The sequence below is a fragment of the Elephas maximus genome, chromosome 1 (assembly GCF_024166365.1).
Source record: "Elephas maximus indicus isolate mEleMax1 chromosome 1, mEleMax1 primary haplotype, whole genome shotgun sequence".
NCBI classification, from domain to species: Eukaryota; Metazoa; Chordata; class Mammalia; order Proboscidea; family Elephantidae; genus Elephas; species Elephas maximus.
The window spans coordinates 197,658,171-197,675,462 of NC_064819.1; the positions used below are offsets into that span (position 1 = coordinate 197,658,171).

At 35.9% G+C, this 17,292-nt stretch overlaps 1 protein-coding gene across 2 annotated transcripts in view; it reads left to right on the plus strand.

Annotated features, from left to right (window-relative positions):
* Positions 1-17,292, plus strand: part of LAMA2 (laminin subunit alpha 2) — a 717,179-nt gene that overhangs the window by 321,440 nt on the left and 378,447 nt on the right. For both annotated transcript variants that reach the window (XM_049901052.1, XM_049901136.1), the window contains exon 10: positions 1,279-1,439. In XM_049901052.1, coding sequence (XP_049757009.1) covers positions 1,279-1,439 — 161 coding nt within the window. The remainder of the gene's footprint in view (positions 1-1,278; positions 1,440-17,292) is intronic.

The window sequence follows — 17,292 nt, forward strand, 5'->3', positions numbered from 1 at the left end:
GTCCTTTGCAGCAGATTTACCCAATGCAATGTGTCTTTTGATTTCTTGACTGCTGCTTCCATGGCTGTTGATTGTGAATCCAAGTAAAATGAAATCCTTGACAATTTCAATCTTTTCTCCATTCATCGTGATGTTGCTCATTGGTCCAGTTGTGAGGATCTTCATTTTCTTTATGTTGAGGTGCAATCCATACTGAAGGCTGTGGTCTTTGATCTTCATTAGTAAGTGCTTCAAGTCCTCTTCACTTTCAGCAAGCAAGGTTGTGTCATCTGCATAACACAGGTTGTTAATGAGTCTTCCTCCAATCCCGATGCCCCATTCTTCTTCATATAGTCCAGCTTCTCGGATTATTTGTTCAGCATACAGATTAAATAGGTATGGTGAAAGAATACAACCCTGACGCACACCTTTCCTGACTTTAAACCAATCAGTATCCCCTGGTTCTGTCCGAACAACTGCCTCTTGATCTATGTAAAGGTTCCTCATGAGCACAATTAAGTGTCCTGGAATTCCCATTCTTCGCAATGTTGTCCATAATTTGTTATGATCCACACAGTCAAATGCCTTTGCATAGTCAATAAAACACAGGTAAACATCCTTCTGCTATTCTCTGCTTTCAGCCTGGATCCATCTGACATCAGCAATGATATCCCTGGTTCCATATCCTCTTCTGAAATCAGCCTGAATTTCTGGCAGTTCCCTGTCAATATACTGCTGGAGCCGTTTTTGAATGATCTTTAGCAGAATTCAGGGTTCCTAGATTGTCATATATAATCAATTCACTTGTTTTTTTGGGTCTTTATTGTAAAAGGTACCGCAGGAAATGTCTGACTACTCCACCATCTTGGTCCTGCCTTTGCTCTTTTTCATCTCTGTTCATCTGGGGAGACAGGCTTATTTCATGAGCCTCCATGTATTCATACGTTATTGCTTATTTTTTTTCCAATCCAGCATCATCAGTGTTAGAATTTATGGAATTTCTTCCTTGATCATTGTTTAACAGTTTTATGTAGCCTTAGTTTTGGTAATATTTTCTCTTTTCTTTTTCCTTTTTAAAATATTTTTAAAGTTGCTCAGAAGATTCTGTGTTAGCAAATGGTAGCCAACTTCTAATTAAGCCCTATTCTTTTTCAGTTTTAACTTTTGTTTACTAAAGTGCATGTTATATCTAATTTTTATGGCAAAATAGATTTTTAAAGGTTATTTTTGTTATAATTTTTGGAACTAAAGCATGTATGTGTTTTTAAAAATTTTGATATGTGTTCGGTCTTTTCCTAGGTCTGGCACCTGGATCCTGTCATTGCAAAAGTGGCTTTGGAGGGGTAAGCTGTGATCGATGTGCCAGGGGTTACACTGGCTACCCCAGTTGCCAATCCTGCAACTGCAGTGGCATAGGAAGCAGAAATGAGGACCCTTGTTTTGGACCCTGTAACTGCAAGGTACATTGTTTATTCTAGTAATGTCCTACTGCCAAGACAGAAGGTCATTTTCTTTGACTTCTCTGTTATGTTTGCTGACATTAAGCAATTGTAACAACTGTAAATATTCACTATCGACCTGACATTCCTATAAGTGTCTTTTAAATGGCTACCAGGTTCATTGCAGCAAGACATTTATAAGTCACCTACCATTTGTCTAAACACCTATGCATACACAGAAGAGAAGTCAGCTTTAGAGTCTCTTTTATTTTATAGCAGAAACATTTTTTCCATTACTAGTCTAGTCTATGAAATTAAAAACATATGGCACTAAATATAACAACACTTTAAAACTACAGCATACTAAAATCTACTACAGCATTGCATCTCATCCTGAAAATATTTATGTCAAGTGTCTCATTCTGGATTTTTAAATAATCTGATATTTGGGACTAGGTAGATATTCAAATACTCACCATGTTTAAACTTTTCTGTTTATCGAAAATGTAAAAAGCCCCAGTGGAGTTGATTCAAGTCTCAATATTTCCTCCCAAGACTACTTTTAGATATTCAACTTTATTTGTTGTGTGCACTCAACTAATAGCTCATCATGTTAACAGCAAGTGGTGGATTATACCTGCAGCTTATACATACAGAGGAAACATAGAAACATTAGCAAGTTCTAAGACTGACCTCCTTTTGCTGTGCTAAATCAGTCCCGTAACATTCTGATCAAACAGTGTGCAACTAAATTTACTGAGAAAATAAGCAATTTATTGAAGAAGCTAGCATGCCATACTGATGTGGAAATGGATGTTACTTCTTTTTTTTTTCCCCCTTTATTCTCATTGGTGGATAGAATCTTATTAAGAGTCCTTCCATTATTAATATTTTAATCTTAGCTAGGTGGCTATAAAGTATTATATGCTTACAGTTGTTATATGTGTGTATAAACAAACATTAAACCATCATGAATTGTAAATATTGGTATTATGGTTGTGTATTAATTGGAATAATACCTGAAATAACAAGCTAAATATTATTATATTTCTATAACAGGGATATGCTCTATCAGGAGTAATTCAGGTACCTACCTTATAGTATTGAAAAATATAAAACTTTTGTCTAAACAAACAGGCATAAAGTCAGCAATCCCTTGGTAAAGAGTTCTCGTGTGCTGTAATATAGTACATTTCTAAATCTAGCACTTTTCATTCTAATATTATCTGAAAAGAAAAAAAAAATTGGTCTACAAGACCAAGTCTTTTTTTCACTCTGTAAGTGATTGCCTGTTTAAGGACAACTACTCTTCTTCATCCTGTATGTCTTTTGGGGCATGCTGTAGACTCTGGAAGCTCTGGTGGCATAGTGGTTAAGTGCAATGGCCGCTTAACCAAAAAAGGTCAGCAGTTTGAATCTACTATGTACTCCTTGGAAACCCTATGGGGCAGTTCTGCTCTGTCCTATAGGGTCACTATGAGTCAAAATTTACTCGATGGCAATGTTTTTTTTTTCTTTTCTTTTCTTTTTTTAATAGGATCTTAGGTCATCCTTTCTTATGTTAACAAAACATATCCTGTGTGTGTTTTATTATATCTCCAAAACTCCACAGAAATCTCTAACCTTTACCATTTGATCAAATAAAAGACAGGCAAAGCTAAGCTTAAAATGGAGGAGAAACTTTTGAATATCTGGTATATTGGAAATCAAATTGGAAAAAAAGTTTTTATACATGTAACATTCACAGAACAGAGATGCCTCGTATTTGCAAGGAAAGAGTAACAAATCAGTGAGAGAGGCAAGATTCATTTTGTTCATTTTCACTGGTAAATATAGCAAGAAAGGCTAGAACAAGATTGCTTCAACCATCAACAGCTCTGAGGGAAGCTGCTTGAGCTACTTACTGTGTGTTTTCTGCCTGACTGAATATTGTGCCCAGAGTGATTGTGATCCTAATAAGAAAAGTGCCTCCCTCAAAGACACTTGAAGCATACGAAGACAATTAAAACACAACAATAAATAACAATTAAGAAATCAAAAAAGGGAATGAAAAATTAAATGAATAGCATCATTGAAAGAGTTGCCTTTATGTGATATTTTAAATTGACCTCTATAAACTTTTATACAGTAAATGTTTTTTGAAGACAGAAAGCAAGTTTCATTAAAGTTCGTCATAGTTTCTGAAATCACAAATTGCGTGCATATAACGTATTATATCACAATATGTGAGGTATGAAATTTATTACAATTGTATATATAGTTTCTTGTTTATTAGAAGAATAAATAGCCTGGAATTACAACAAAAAAATTTAATTTAAATACTGAAAAGACATTTATAAATAAGAAAATGCAGTAAGTCATTCTGTTTAACAAAGCCATGATTTGACATAGGTGTTTGAAACATTATTATTATAAAAAGCAGGGATGAACATGCTATTTAGCAAGAATGATTTTATTGAGAAGATGATATTAAAGAATTAAATTCAAATGAAATGATAGATTTTGGGCTGAATAGAAGAATATATGCTTATATGTCCATTCAGAGTAAATTACTTAAAATTTTTTTTTTTAAATATCAGGAATATAAATTACATGTAAATTTTTTTATATAAGTGTTCATCTCCAAAATGAATATTATTATAAACATTTGTGCATTAATTCCCTTATATTGTATTACATAATAAATATTCATAACTTCCGTTAGAAATTTCTTCATTTACTGAAATGCATAGGCATTTTAAGGAAGGCTTTTATTATGAAGTCTTGGACCAACATTTACTTCTATTGTAAATTTCCAATATTTACATTCTGATAAGATGCTGTAGTGAGCTGATGTGGGCACTTTTCCGATTTCTTTCATTTTACTTTTGTCATATCCAGCATTTATTATATGCTGGATAAAACATAGAAGATAAATTTATAAACATTCCAATTCAGAAAAGAAAGGGAAATTCCTAGATATCATAACAAAGAGGGAAATCTAAGCATAAACTGAAAAAAAGTAGGGTTGTAGAGTGGAGGTGGGGGTGGGGTGGTAACCAGTTGTCCTAATACAGCAACTAAAGTTTGAGATGTTAATGCCCTCAGTAGGATTTAAAGCTAGAATTTAAATCCATAGAGAGAAATTGGGACTGAACTCACTTAAACTGATTGTTGTTGTGTGCCATCGAATCTGATTCATAGCAACAACATAAAACAGAGTAGAAGTGCCCCTTAGGGTTTCCTAGGATGATGGGTTAGAACCACTGACAGGCCGGTTAGCAGCCCAGCGCTTAGCCATTGTGCCACTAGTACTCCTTCACTTAAGTTTAGACTCCTGAAATGCTCCCTGACTTTCAATAGTAGACTAGAAAAGTCTCACCTCCAAGTCTGGAAGGGCAGCTAGAAAACTTACTCTTTACTTTGGGGGTCAGGGTGATGAAATATTAGTGTTTTGTGTCACATGGGTATGAAATGAATTTTATTCTCCCTTTATGCTGGAATTTGCAATCATGTTTAATGGCTATGTTAGATCCATGATGGCATGGACCCTATATATTTCCTTCATCATTTCACAGTAAGTAGTAACAGTGACTCATACATAAGAAAGAAGGAAGGAAGAAAACCAAGAATCTATGAAGCTTTCACAGTTGCTTGCCCTATCTGATTCCTGTTTCTAAATCTATGAAATAGTAATATTACATCTTTCCTATCTAACTCTCAATAGCTGTAATCATAACAGTGAAGCCCCATTCAACTATAAAGCGTAATCATAAATAGCTTCTGGATTACACTTTGTTTATTTATATTGCTTTTCACAGGTAGAAATACATTCCCATTCTTTTTCCCCAGTAGGATATTTATAGGGAGTGCTAACATTTCTGTTGGTCTTCCATTTTCCTTCTCTTTTTCCATTTATGTACAGTAATGGTCATCTTCTTAACTATTTAGGCTTGAACAAAAAATCAAATCTATAAAACCAAAAAACCAAAACCATTGCCATTGAGTTGATTCTGACTCATAGTGACCCTGTAGGAAGAGCAGAACTGCCCCATTGGGTCTCCAAGGAGCCACTGGTGGATTGAAACTGCTGACCTTTTGATTAACGGCCAAGCTCTTAACCACTGTACCACCAGAGCTCTGTTTCTACACAGGGTCTTCAATTCATATTCAATACTGAGTATTATAAATGTTAAATTTTTAGCATGAGAAGTACACACAGTTTATCTTTTGCAACAGCTACAGTTGTTAAAATGATATTATGTTAAGCAATGTTTTGTGTTGAAAACTAAGCTTGTGAAAGCAAAAACTAATTTTCATTTAATTTCTCCTCTCTCTATATATTTCTTTCTCTCTCCTTTTGTCTCTCCTACCAATTATTTATTTTCTGCCCAAGTCAAGATACTTGGAACAATATCTTTAAAGAGTAAGCACTCAACGAATACTGTGAATTACCTAAATATCCTGCCCTTTCTTAACTTTAATACTAGTATGCGTTAGAATGAAGGTCATAACAGAGAAAAACTTGTAATTGACTACAAGCACCCATAAAACTGAGCATGACTGTAAAACGCCTGAAGGAATTATCGCAAAAAAACTAACTCAAATGTCACTGGAGATAGTTCTGGTAACATTGTCAACAGAATTCCCAGTTGACTAACAATCACGGTTAAACATGTACTGCTGAAGTTGTACCTAATTTATAATAAGGTAGCTTCATGAGAAAGAATTCAAGGAAACTATTGTGACTATTTCTCTAGAGAGAGACTGTACTGAGGAAACTATAGGAAAAAGAAAATTGGTGTCAATCCAACAGCATCTGACTTCAAGAAACCAAAAATAAAAGAACTTAGTAAGGCTTTTCTAATTTAACTTTGTTTTGAGGGGAAGAGAGTACCAAGAGAAAAAAGGACAGCCATTATAAATATTTTTGTAAGATGGGTCATGACATATTTGACTAGACACTTAGCTAAATATATTCATTACAAATATGTGTCTAAAGCACACAGTTCTCTTAGGGGTGAAAATTGGTTCTGGTAGGGCAAAAACATCATACTCTTTATGTATAAAGCAAACATATTCATAAAATTATACAAAATTTCACGGTAGAAATGATTATGAGAAAAACAACTTAAAGTGGTTCCTTAGGGGCATGATAATGAAAAGTGGGTTGAGAAACTGATCTAAAGTGCAGCAACACTTTAATATCACAGCATGTGAGAGCATGAAGACATTCATTATATGGATTAATAATTGACAATGGAAAAGTAATTGACTATTATTAGTTTTTATTTAATTTTGGTTAATATAATGAATTAGAGCAATGGTTTTAAAATAAACAATAAAAACAGAATATTTGACTTTAAGAAAATATGGTGATATACAGGAATATTAATCTCTAAAGTGAAAGTCTGGAGCATTCTGAAAATTACCCTATTTCATAGGCTTAGGTGTGAACATTATCATCACATTTGTAAATTAGAAGAATCACTAATGGGCTCTCAACAAATAAAACATTAAAATGAATTTACTGGATTGCAGAAGCTACCCAGTTGAAATGCTGAGAGAGTACACTAGACTTCATTTTGTTGAGATAAACAGTTAAAACAAGGTTTTAAAAATAAAACCATTAAATTATATGTTAAATCTTTTAATGTTAATCAGTACAGAGAAGTGATGGACTATTATCTAAAGAAAAGAGAAATTTCATAAATATAAAATAAATTCACGCTGTAAGTTCTGAACTCTCACCATCATGTTTAGGTGTTTAGGATCAATTATATTTTCATCTGTGCTTTAGAGACTGAGTTGGGTGGTAAGAAGGTAGAAGGTATGATCTCTGCCTTCCAGAAACTTATAAAAGGCAAGATAAAGTCAGTTCTGATTCACAGTGACCCTGTGTACCACTAAATGAAACACTGCCTTGTACTGCACCACCCTCACAATCATTGGTATGCTTGAGGGATTTTTTTTTTTCCTCTACCCTCTACTTTACCAAGCATGATGCCCTTCTCTAGGGACTGGTCCTTCCTGGTAACATATCCAGTGTATGTGAGATGAAGTCTCATCATCCTTGCTTCTAAGGAGCATTCTGGTTGTACTTCTTCCAAGACAGATTTGTTCATTCTGGTAGTCCATGGTATATTCAATAGTCTTCGTCAACAGCATAATTCAGAGGCATCAATTCTTCTTAGGTTTTCTTTATCCTTTGTTCAGCTTTCACAGGCGTGTGAGGCAATTGAAAACACTTTGGCTTGGGTCAGGTGCACCTTAGTCTACAAGGTGACATCTTTGCTTTTTAACACTTTAAAGAGGTCTTTTGCAGCAGATTTGGCCAATGCAACGTGTCATTTGATTTTCTGACTACTGCTTCCATGGGTGTTGATTGTAGATCCAAGTAAAATGAAATCCTTGACAACTTCAATCTTTTCTCCATTTATTGTGATGTTGCTTATTGGCCCAGTTGTGAGGATTTTTGTTTTCTTTTTGTTGAATGCAGTCTATACTGAAGGGTGTAGTCTTTGATCTTCATCAGTAAGTCCTTCAAATTCACTTGATTTTCAGCAAGCAAGATTGTGTCCTCCGCATACCGAAGGTTGTTAATAAATCTTCATCCAATCTTGATGCCGTGTTCTTCTTTTTATAGTCCAGCTTCTTGGATTATTTGCTCAGCATGCAGATTGAATAAGTATGGTGAAAGGATGCAACACTGATGCACACCTTTCCTGACTTTAAACCATGCAGTATCCCCTTGTTCTGTTCAAAAGGCTGAGTACAATTAAGTGTTCTGGAATTCCCATTCTTCCCAATGTTATCCATAATTTATTATGATCCACACATTTGAATGCCTTTGCATAATCAATCAAACACAGGTAAACATCTTTCTGATATTCTCTGCTTTCAGTCAAGATGCATCTAACATCAGCTATGATATCCCTTGTTCCATGTCCTCTTCTGAATCCAGCTTAAATTTCTTGGAGTTCCTTGTATTATATTTGTATTATACTTACTTAAGATACTTCTCTTACTTCCTTTGCTATAAGCCTCTTAAGGGCATTTTTGTACTCCTTCCTGCATCTCATATAATGCCTTGTTTATCATAGCTCAGCTATGATTTGATGAGTGAATGAGCAACATAGAGAAAAAAATAATAAAAAGTAAATATAATAATGTGAAGAGCATTTATTCTTAATTTGATAGTGATAGAAAAAGAAATTAATTTTCTCAAGGAGCTCACCCAGAAAGCAGATGGTTTATTTTCAAGCTGGATATTGAAATTTTAAATCCTGGACCATTCATATCAAGGTATCTTCCAAGAATGAATAAGACGTACAATCAAAGGTTGATTCATGGATGACAGTAGTTGATGGGTCAGAGAACAGTTTTGAAAAGCGATTATTCACCTGGGAAGCCACAGAAAGAATTGGTATCCAGACTGCCAAGATTATGTCGATTTGTAAACTAACAGAAGGTGGGTAACATTTGTTTCAGTGAAGGTACACATAAAAATCCTGGAGCACTATACTTCTTTGTTTTGAATTGTACCACTCTAAAATATATAAAATATACCCACTGCCGTCATAAAATTATAATGTTTTCTAGCTTTAAAACCAAATGAAAAACAAAGGAAACATTTGAAACGCAATCCTCTAAGGAAGGAATTGCTTACATATAAGCACTTCGATACGGACTCTCCCAAGGGAGGTTGACAAGGATGGATTACCCAATAAGCAAGGTATGCATGCGTTTACTTGAGCTTACTTATTAATCTGTAGTGTACAGTTCCACCTGTTTTTCAGCATATCAAAGATGTGGTGAAACCCTGGTGAAATTGTGCACCACGAATAGTAAGTAAACACAAGGTAAACCTGTGTATACCTTGCTTACTGTAAGCCACGCATACCTTGCTTACTGGTTTATCTGCCCCTTGCAGGCTGAAAAAGAAAAGAGCAAGTAGAATCTGATCTGCCTAGCTAGTTCTCTACATGTTAAACTACGTCCAGAAAGCAGAGTTCTAGTGAGCTACATGTATTTTCTCCTTCTTCCCTCCAGTCTCAAAAGACTCATTAACTTAGTCATAAGGACAGATAAAAAGCATATGTTATATTTATTGTATTTACTAATCAGTTGCCATTGAATTGATTCTGATTCATGGCAAATTCATGTATGTCAGAGTAGAACTGTGCTCCATAGAGTTTTCAATGGTTAATTTTTTTTTTTCTTGGAAGTAGATTTCCAGGCCTTTCTTCTGAGGTGCCTATAGGTGGACTCCAACCTTTTGGTTGGCAGCCAACTGCGTTAACAGTCTGCACCACTGAGAGACTTGGTTGTAGTTTAATATTAGTCTGTAGCAGAGCCTGAGAAAAACCAGAACCCAGAACTTTTAGATTGACTTAATCTAGCTAGCACTTACGGATGAAGATCAAAGACTACAGCCTTCAGTATAGAGTACACTTCAACTAAAGAAAACAAAAATCTTTAACACTGAACCAATAAGCAATGCCATGATAGATGGAGAAAAGATTGAGGTTGTCAAGGATTTCATTTTACTTGGATCCACAATCAATGCTTATGGTGGCAGCAGTCAAGAAATCAAGGAACATATTGCATTGGGCAAATCTGCTGCAAAAGATCTCTTTAAAGTGTAAAAAGCAAATATGACACCAAATTTGAGGACTAAGGGTTACGTGACCCAAGCCATTGTATTTTCAATTGTTTCATATGCATGTGAAAGCTGAACAATGAATAAAGAAGACTGAAGAAGAACTGATGCCTTTGAATTGTGATGTTGGCAAAGAATATTGAATATACTGTGGACTGCCAGAAGAATGAACAAATCTGTCTTGGAAGAAGTACACCCAGAATCCTCCTTAGAAGCAAGGACGACGAGACTTTATCTCATGTATTTTGGGCATGTTATCAGAAGGGACCAGTCCCTAGAGAAGGGCATCAAGCATGGTAAAGTAGAGGATCAGTGAAAAAAAGGAAGACCCTCTATGAGATGGATTGTCAACAGTGGCTGCAACAATGGGCTCAAACATAGGAACACCTTTGGGAATGAAGCAGGACCTGACAGCGTTTTTGTTGTACATGGGGCCACTACGAGTTGAAACTGACTCGACGGCACCTAACAACAACAGCAACACCAATAAAACTGTGGTATAGTCTCAGAGCTAAAATGTAGTACCCTAGAAATTCAAAGTTGTGGCATTAAGCTGGCATGCTGTGCAAATTTATGTAAGGTCTATGAAAATGTCAAAGAGATGATAATTACTTGTGTCTAGGGTTGAAGTGAATGGGAACTGGGGAGGAAGAACATGTTAACTTGAGGACCTATAACAGGTCTAAATTATTTTGGCTCAAAGATCTGTCACCATAAGCAAAGCAGAACTACCAGTTGGTTAACCTATTTTTATAGGTGTAAACATCCTATCATTGTTTCTATGGTAATGAAAGTTTTCTCTGTTGCAATCTCACACATTTCATGTAGTACATTTTACCTACTACTTACAATTTAATTGCTTCAAGTAGAGTTCTCTTGGTTTATCTCTTGATGAATAACCTTTAGTCACTTACAAATTCCTTCAGGACTAGGTCTATATCTTAGGGTAACCATACAGGTTCATTATCTGAGGGGTAAGGCTCTGGATCTCAAGCACCATGTTAAGTGCCTAACAGATAGAACACATTCAATACATATTTTTGAAAGAATAAATAATGAATGAACTTTCTAATTTGAAATGTTCTTATTCCCAATATCTGTGCGAACATAGGCCCCTTTCTCTATCTCTGCCAATAGGTTGAATTTTTATCCCATGCTTCAAGACTTAGGTCAAATTCCTCTCCTGCCGTAAAGTTTCCTGAGTCTTTATAACAAGAATTAGTTCATCCTCTTCTGTTACCGTAATTCATTTTATTTCTGAGATGTACTTATCCTATTCTACCTTGCATTATAGTTGATTATGAATGTGCCATTTTACCCAAGTAGTTCTTGGCTTTTAAATAGAGATATTGACCCATCCATTTTTGTTTAATTCTCTAGAATTCTGATCCTAATGTGTTGCATAATGTTATTAAATGAAATTGAATATTGCAATTATTCAACATAATTTTTTCAAGGTCATATTACAAGGCTAAAATGCAGTTAAGGAAAATAACTGATGTTTAAAATTTTCTAATTGTTGAATTCAGTACGAATATCACAAAAGTGGTATTAGAAGCTTTCAAATTAGAGCAAATGAATAGTAGATTAGACCAACCACATTAGAACACAGTGTACAGCTGTCCTGTGTCCTCAATGGGATAAGCTAAATTATAATTATAGATATATTTCATCTTTCCAGCCTGTGTACTCTTCCAAAGATGCTCTCAACTTCAGTAGTTTGGGGATTTGTTTGTCACCATAGGTCTGAAATGAGTGTGATTAGTTTTGCTGAAATTTATCATCTCAAAATATATGAAATCTACCTTAAAAATAAAAACTAGCAAGAAGGTTAATGGCAATACTTCAATTTGTTTACATATCAGGATGCTAAAGTTTAACAAATGAAACAAGGAAGAGGTTGAGGTTGTAAATTCATCATAGTGACAAAAATTAAGACTCAAAAAGAAAGAAAGGGCTTTTCAAACTAATTATTTTCTGGGATAAAAAGGTAACTTCTTTGTTTATTCTAACAATTTCTTTGCACTCCATTTTCTCTCTTTTTATTTTCTACATTTCCCTACATGATTTCAGATTTTACCATTCCTATCTAATGTCCAATCTTGGTTTATTTACAAATGTTTTTATTAAACATCCACTATTTTTATGTGCATACCCCCACATGTCTGTCAGTTTGTCATACTGCATGGCTTGTGTGTTTCTGTGATGCTGAAAGCTATGCCACTGGTATTTCAAATACCAGCAGGGTCACTCATGGTGGACAGGTTTCAGCTGAGTGACCAGACTTAGACAGACTAGGAAGAAGGTCCTGGCAGTCTATTTTTGAATAGCATCAGAACATTGTCTGATATAGTGCCAGAAGATGAGCACCTCAGGTTGGAAGGTGCTCAAAATACAACTGCAGAAGAGCTGCCTCCTCAAAGAAGAGTTGACCTTAATGACATGGATGGAGTCAAGCTTTCAGGACCTTCATTTGCTGATGTGGCACAACTCAAGGGGAGAAGATACAGCTGTAAACTTCCATTAATAATGGGAGCATGGGATGTACAAAGTATGAATCCAGGAAAATTGGAAACAGTCAAAAATGAAATGGAAGGCATAAACTTTGATATCCTAGGCACTAGTGAGCTGAAATGGACTGGTATTAACCACTTTGAATTGAACAGTCCTGAGGTATACTATGCCAAGAGTGACAAATTGAAGAGGAATGGCATCACATTCATTGTCAAAAAGAAAATTTCAAGACCTATTCTGAAGTACAATGTTGTCAGTCATAGGATAATATCTATACACCTACAAGGAAGACCAGTTAATAGAACTATTCTCCAAATTTATACACCAAACACTAATGCCAATGATGAGGAAATTGAAGATTTTTACCAACTTCTATAGTCTGAAATTGATCAAACATGCAATCAAGATGCATTGATAATTACTGATGATTGGAATATGAAAGTTGGACACAAAGAAGAAGGATCAGTAGTTGGAAAATATGGCCTTATTAATAGAAAGGATGCCAGAGATAGCATTGTAGCATTCTGCAAGACCAACAACTTTTTCATTGCAAATGATTTTTTTCTTTCAACAAAATAAACAGCGATTATACACATGAACCTCACCAGATGAAATACACAGGAATCAAATCGACTACGTCTGTGGAGAAAGAAAATGGAGAAGCTCAATATCATCAGTCAGAACAAGGCCAGGGGCCGACTGTGGAACAGACCATCAACTGCTCATATGCAAGTTGAAGTTGAAGAAAATCAGAACAAGTCCATGAGAGCAAAAGTATGACCTTGAGTATATCCCACCTGAATTTAGAGACCATCTCAAGAATAAATTTGACCCATCGAACACTAATGACCAAAGACCAGATGAGTTGTGAAATTACATCAAGGGCATCATACGTAAAGAAAGCAAGAGGTCATTGAAGAGAAAGAAAAGACCAAAATGAATGTCAGGGGAGACTCAGAAGCTTGCTTTTGTACATAGAATAGCTAAAGCAGAAGGAAGAAATGATGAAGTAAGAGAGTTAAACAGAAGATTTCAAAGGGCAGCTCGAGAAGATAAAGTAAAGTATTATAATGAAGTGTGCAAAGACCTAGAGATAGAAAACCAAAAGGGAAGAACACACTCAGCATTTCTCAGGCTGAAAGAACTGAAGAAAAAATTCAAGCCTTGAGTTACAATTTTGAAGAGTTCTACAGGGAAAATATTAAACGATGCAGGAAGCATCAAAAGGCAGATGGAAGGAATACACAGAGTCACGTACAAAAAAGAATTGGTTGATTGTCAATGATTTCAGAAGGTAGCATATGATCAAGAGCCAATGGTACTGAAGGAGGAGGTCCAAGCTGCACTGAAGACATTGGTAAAAAACTAGGATGCAGGAATTAATGGAGCACCAACTGAGGTATTTCAACAAATGGATGTAGTGCTGAAAGTACTCACTCATCTATGCCAAGAAACTTGGAAGAGAGCTACCTGGCCAACTGACTGGAGGAGATCCATATTTTTGTCCATTCCAATGAAAGGTGGTCCAACAGAATGTGGAAGTTACCGAACAATATCATTAATATCACCAAACCAAAAGCAAACCTGTTGCCGTTGAGTCAATTCCCACTCATAGTGACCCTATAAGTTTCCAAGGAGCACCTGGTGGATTTGAACTGCCAACCTTTTGGTTAGTAGCCATAGCTCTTAACAACCGCACCACCAGGGTATCACACGCAAGTAAAATTTTGCTGAAGATCATTCAAAAGCAACTTTAGCGGTACAGCAACCAGGAACTGCCAGAAATTCAAGCTGGATTCAGATGAGGACATGGAACTAGGAATATCATTGCTGATGTGAGATGGATCTTGGCTGAAAGCAGAGAATTCCAGAAAGATGTTGTTGTAGTCATCTAGTGCTACTATAACAGAAATACCATAAGTGAATGACTTTAACAAAGAGAAATTTATTTTTTCACAGTAAAGTAGGCTAAAATTCCAAATTCAGGGAGTCAGCTTTAGGGGAAGACTTTCTTTGTGTCAGCCTTCTCATAAATCTTCCCCCGGACTGGGAGCTTGTCTTTGCAGGAACCCTGAGTCCAAAGGGTGCACTCTGCTCCCATTGCTTCTTTCTTGGTGGTCTGAGGTCCCCTCCTCTACTCACTTCCCTTTCCTTTTTATCTCTTGAGAGATAAAAGGTGGTGCAGCCCATGCCCCAGGGAAACTCCCTTTATATTGGATCAGGGATGTGACCTGGGTAAGGGTGGTATTATAATCCCACCCTAATTCTCTTTTAACATAAAATTACAATCACAAAATGGAGGACAACTACACAATACTGGGAATTGACATATTTTGAGGGGACACAATTCAATCCATGACAATGTTTACCTGTGTTTTATTGACTATGCAAAGGCATTTGACTATATGGATCATAATAAATTATGGATAACATTGCAAAGAATGGGAATTCCAGAACACTTAATTCTTCTCATGAGGTATCTGTACATAGACCAAGAGACAATAGTTCAAACAGAAAAAGGGAATGCTGAGTGGTTTAAAATCAGGAAAGGTGTGTGTCAGCGTTGTATCCTTTTATCGTATTTATTTAATCCTTATGCTGAGCAAATACTCCAAGAAAGTCGACTATATGAAGAAAAACAAGGCAACCGGGTTTGGAAGAAGTCTCATGAACAACCTGCGCAATATGCAGATGACACAACCTTTGTTGCTGAAAGTGAAGATGACTCGAAGCACTTACTGATGAAGATTAAAGACCACAGCCTTTAGTTTGGATTACATCTCAATGCAAAGAAAACAAAAATCCTCACAACTGGACCAGTAAACAACATCATGATCGATGGAGAAAAGATTGAAATTGTCAAGGATTTCTTTACTTGTATCCACAGTCAACACCCATGGAAGCAGCAGTCAGGAAATCAAAAGACACTGCAATGGACAAATCTGCTGCAAAAGACCTCTTTAAAGTGTTAAGAAGCAAAGATGTCAAGTTAAGGACTAAAATGCACCCGATCCAAGCCATGTTGTTTTCAAGTGCCTCATATGCATGCGAAAGCTGGACAATGAATAAGGAAGATGGAAGAATTGATGTCTTTGAATGATGGTGTTGGTGAAGAATACTGAATATACCATGGACTGCCAGAAGAACGAACAAATCTGTCTTGGAAGAAATACAGCCAGAATGCTCCTTAGAAGCAAAGATGGTAAGACTTCGTCTCACATACTTTAGACATGTTATCAGGAGGAATCAGTCCCTGAAGGAGGACATCATGCTTGGCAAATTAGAGTGTCAGGGAAAAAGAGGAAGACCCTTAATGAGATGAATTGAAACAGTGGCTGCAACAATGGGCTTAGGCTTATCAATGATTGTAAGGATGTTGCAGGACTGGGCTGTGTTTCGTTCTGTTGTACATAGGGTCTCTATGGGTCGGAATCAACTAGAAGTCACCTAATAGCAACAACATGTGTGTAGTGGAGGCCTGGTTGCACAGTGGTTAAATGTTCAGCTGCTAACCAAAATGTCAGCAGTTTGAATCCACCAGCTGCCCCTTGGAAACCCTGTGGGGAGGTTCTACTCTTTCCGTAGGGTCATATGAGTCAGAATTGACTTGATAACAATCACTTTATGTGCATAGCACTTGGCTATGCATGAAAAAACATAATCAGCAGGAGAATTGTTTAATTTTAACAAAATTTTATGAAGCTAGTGGTCAATGTGGTTGTTCCTGGAACCTTGCTTGTTTCTGGGACTGTAAAGATAAGTAAGAGAAAGTTTCTACCTCAGAATAGATTGTGGTATAGTTGGAGATACCATTTTTAGAAAAAAATAGCTATTTTGTGTGTATATGTGTGTGGGGGGGGGTGGTGGTTATAATAGAGCAATGTATAAAGAGGCTTTGGGAACACCGTTGAGACAGTTCTCTAAGGAAGAGGAAAGCTTCATAAATGAAGAAATAAGGGAATTCAAAGGAAGAGGGGAAATGTGGACCCAATGCATATTAAGGGAATACTGAGAATCAGTTTTGTGGAAAGCAGGGAGTCATCATTTAGCTGTTATTAGATAGGATTAGCCATTCTCTAAATTGAGAGTTTACACCCTTCCCAGGTTTTCATTATAGTCAGCTTTCATTGTCCTGAGTTCACATTATAGGCCCACCCATAAACAAATAATTTTTATGTATATCGAAGTAGAATTAATGAAACCAATCTAAGGGGCAGTTACCAAATTAAAATTATTTTTTCCTATGATATTACTATATGATTGACTGGCTATAGCACTGTGTTAAAGGAAACACTGTAAAAGTTAACCAGGAAAAACGTTTATCCTTTTCTACTTAGCCTGAGCAGGGAGGTGCTGTAAGTATTTGCCCCCGTTTCTCTGCCTGTCACGTTCCTAGGCTTACCTCATATGTACGTATTTTAAATGTTAAGGTGAAAAGAATTTTACAGTCTGTATAATATCAATATTCTATTGTACATTCATGTATTAATTTCATGTTTTTAGTTTTATCATATGTATATGGTCTAAGATTAGGTACTTAACAAAGATTTAATGAAGACTCTGTTAATCAATAGTGAACTAAACTGACCACATTTTAGTCAGTCTGATTTGTTAGCTTTATCATGACATTTACTCTACGCTTGTGACATAGATGAAGTTCATCAAAATTGCTACTTTCAATACAACAGATTACCAACCAAAATTATTTCCCACTAATCT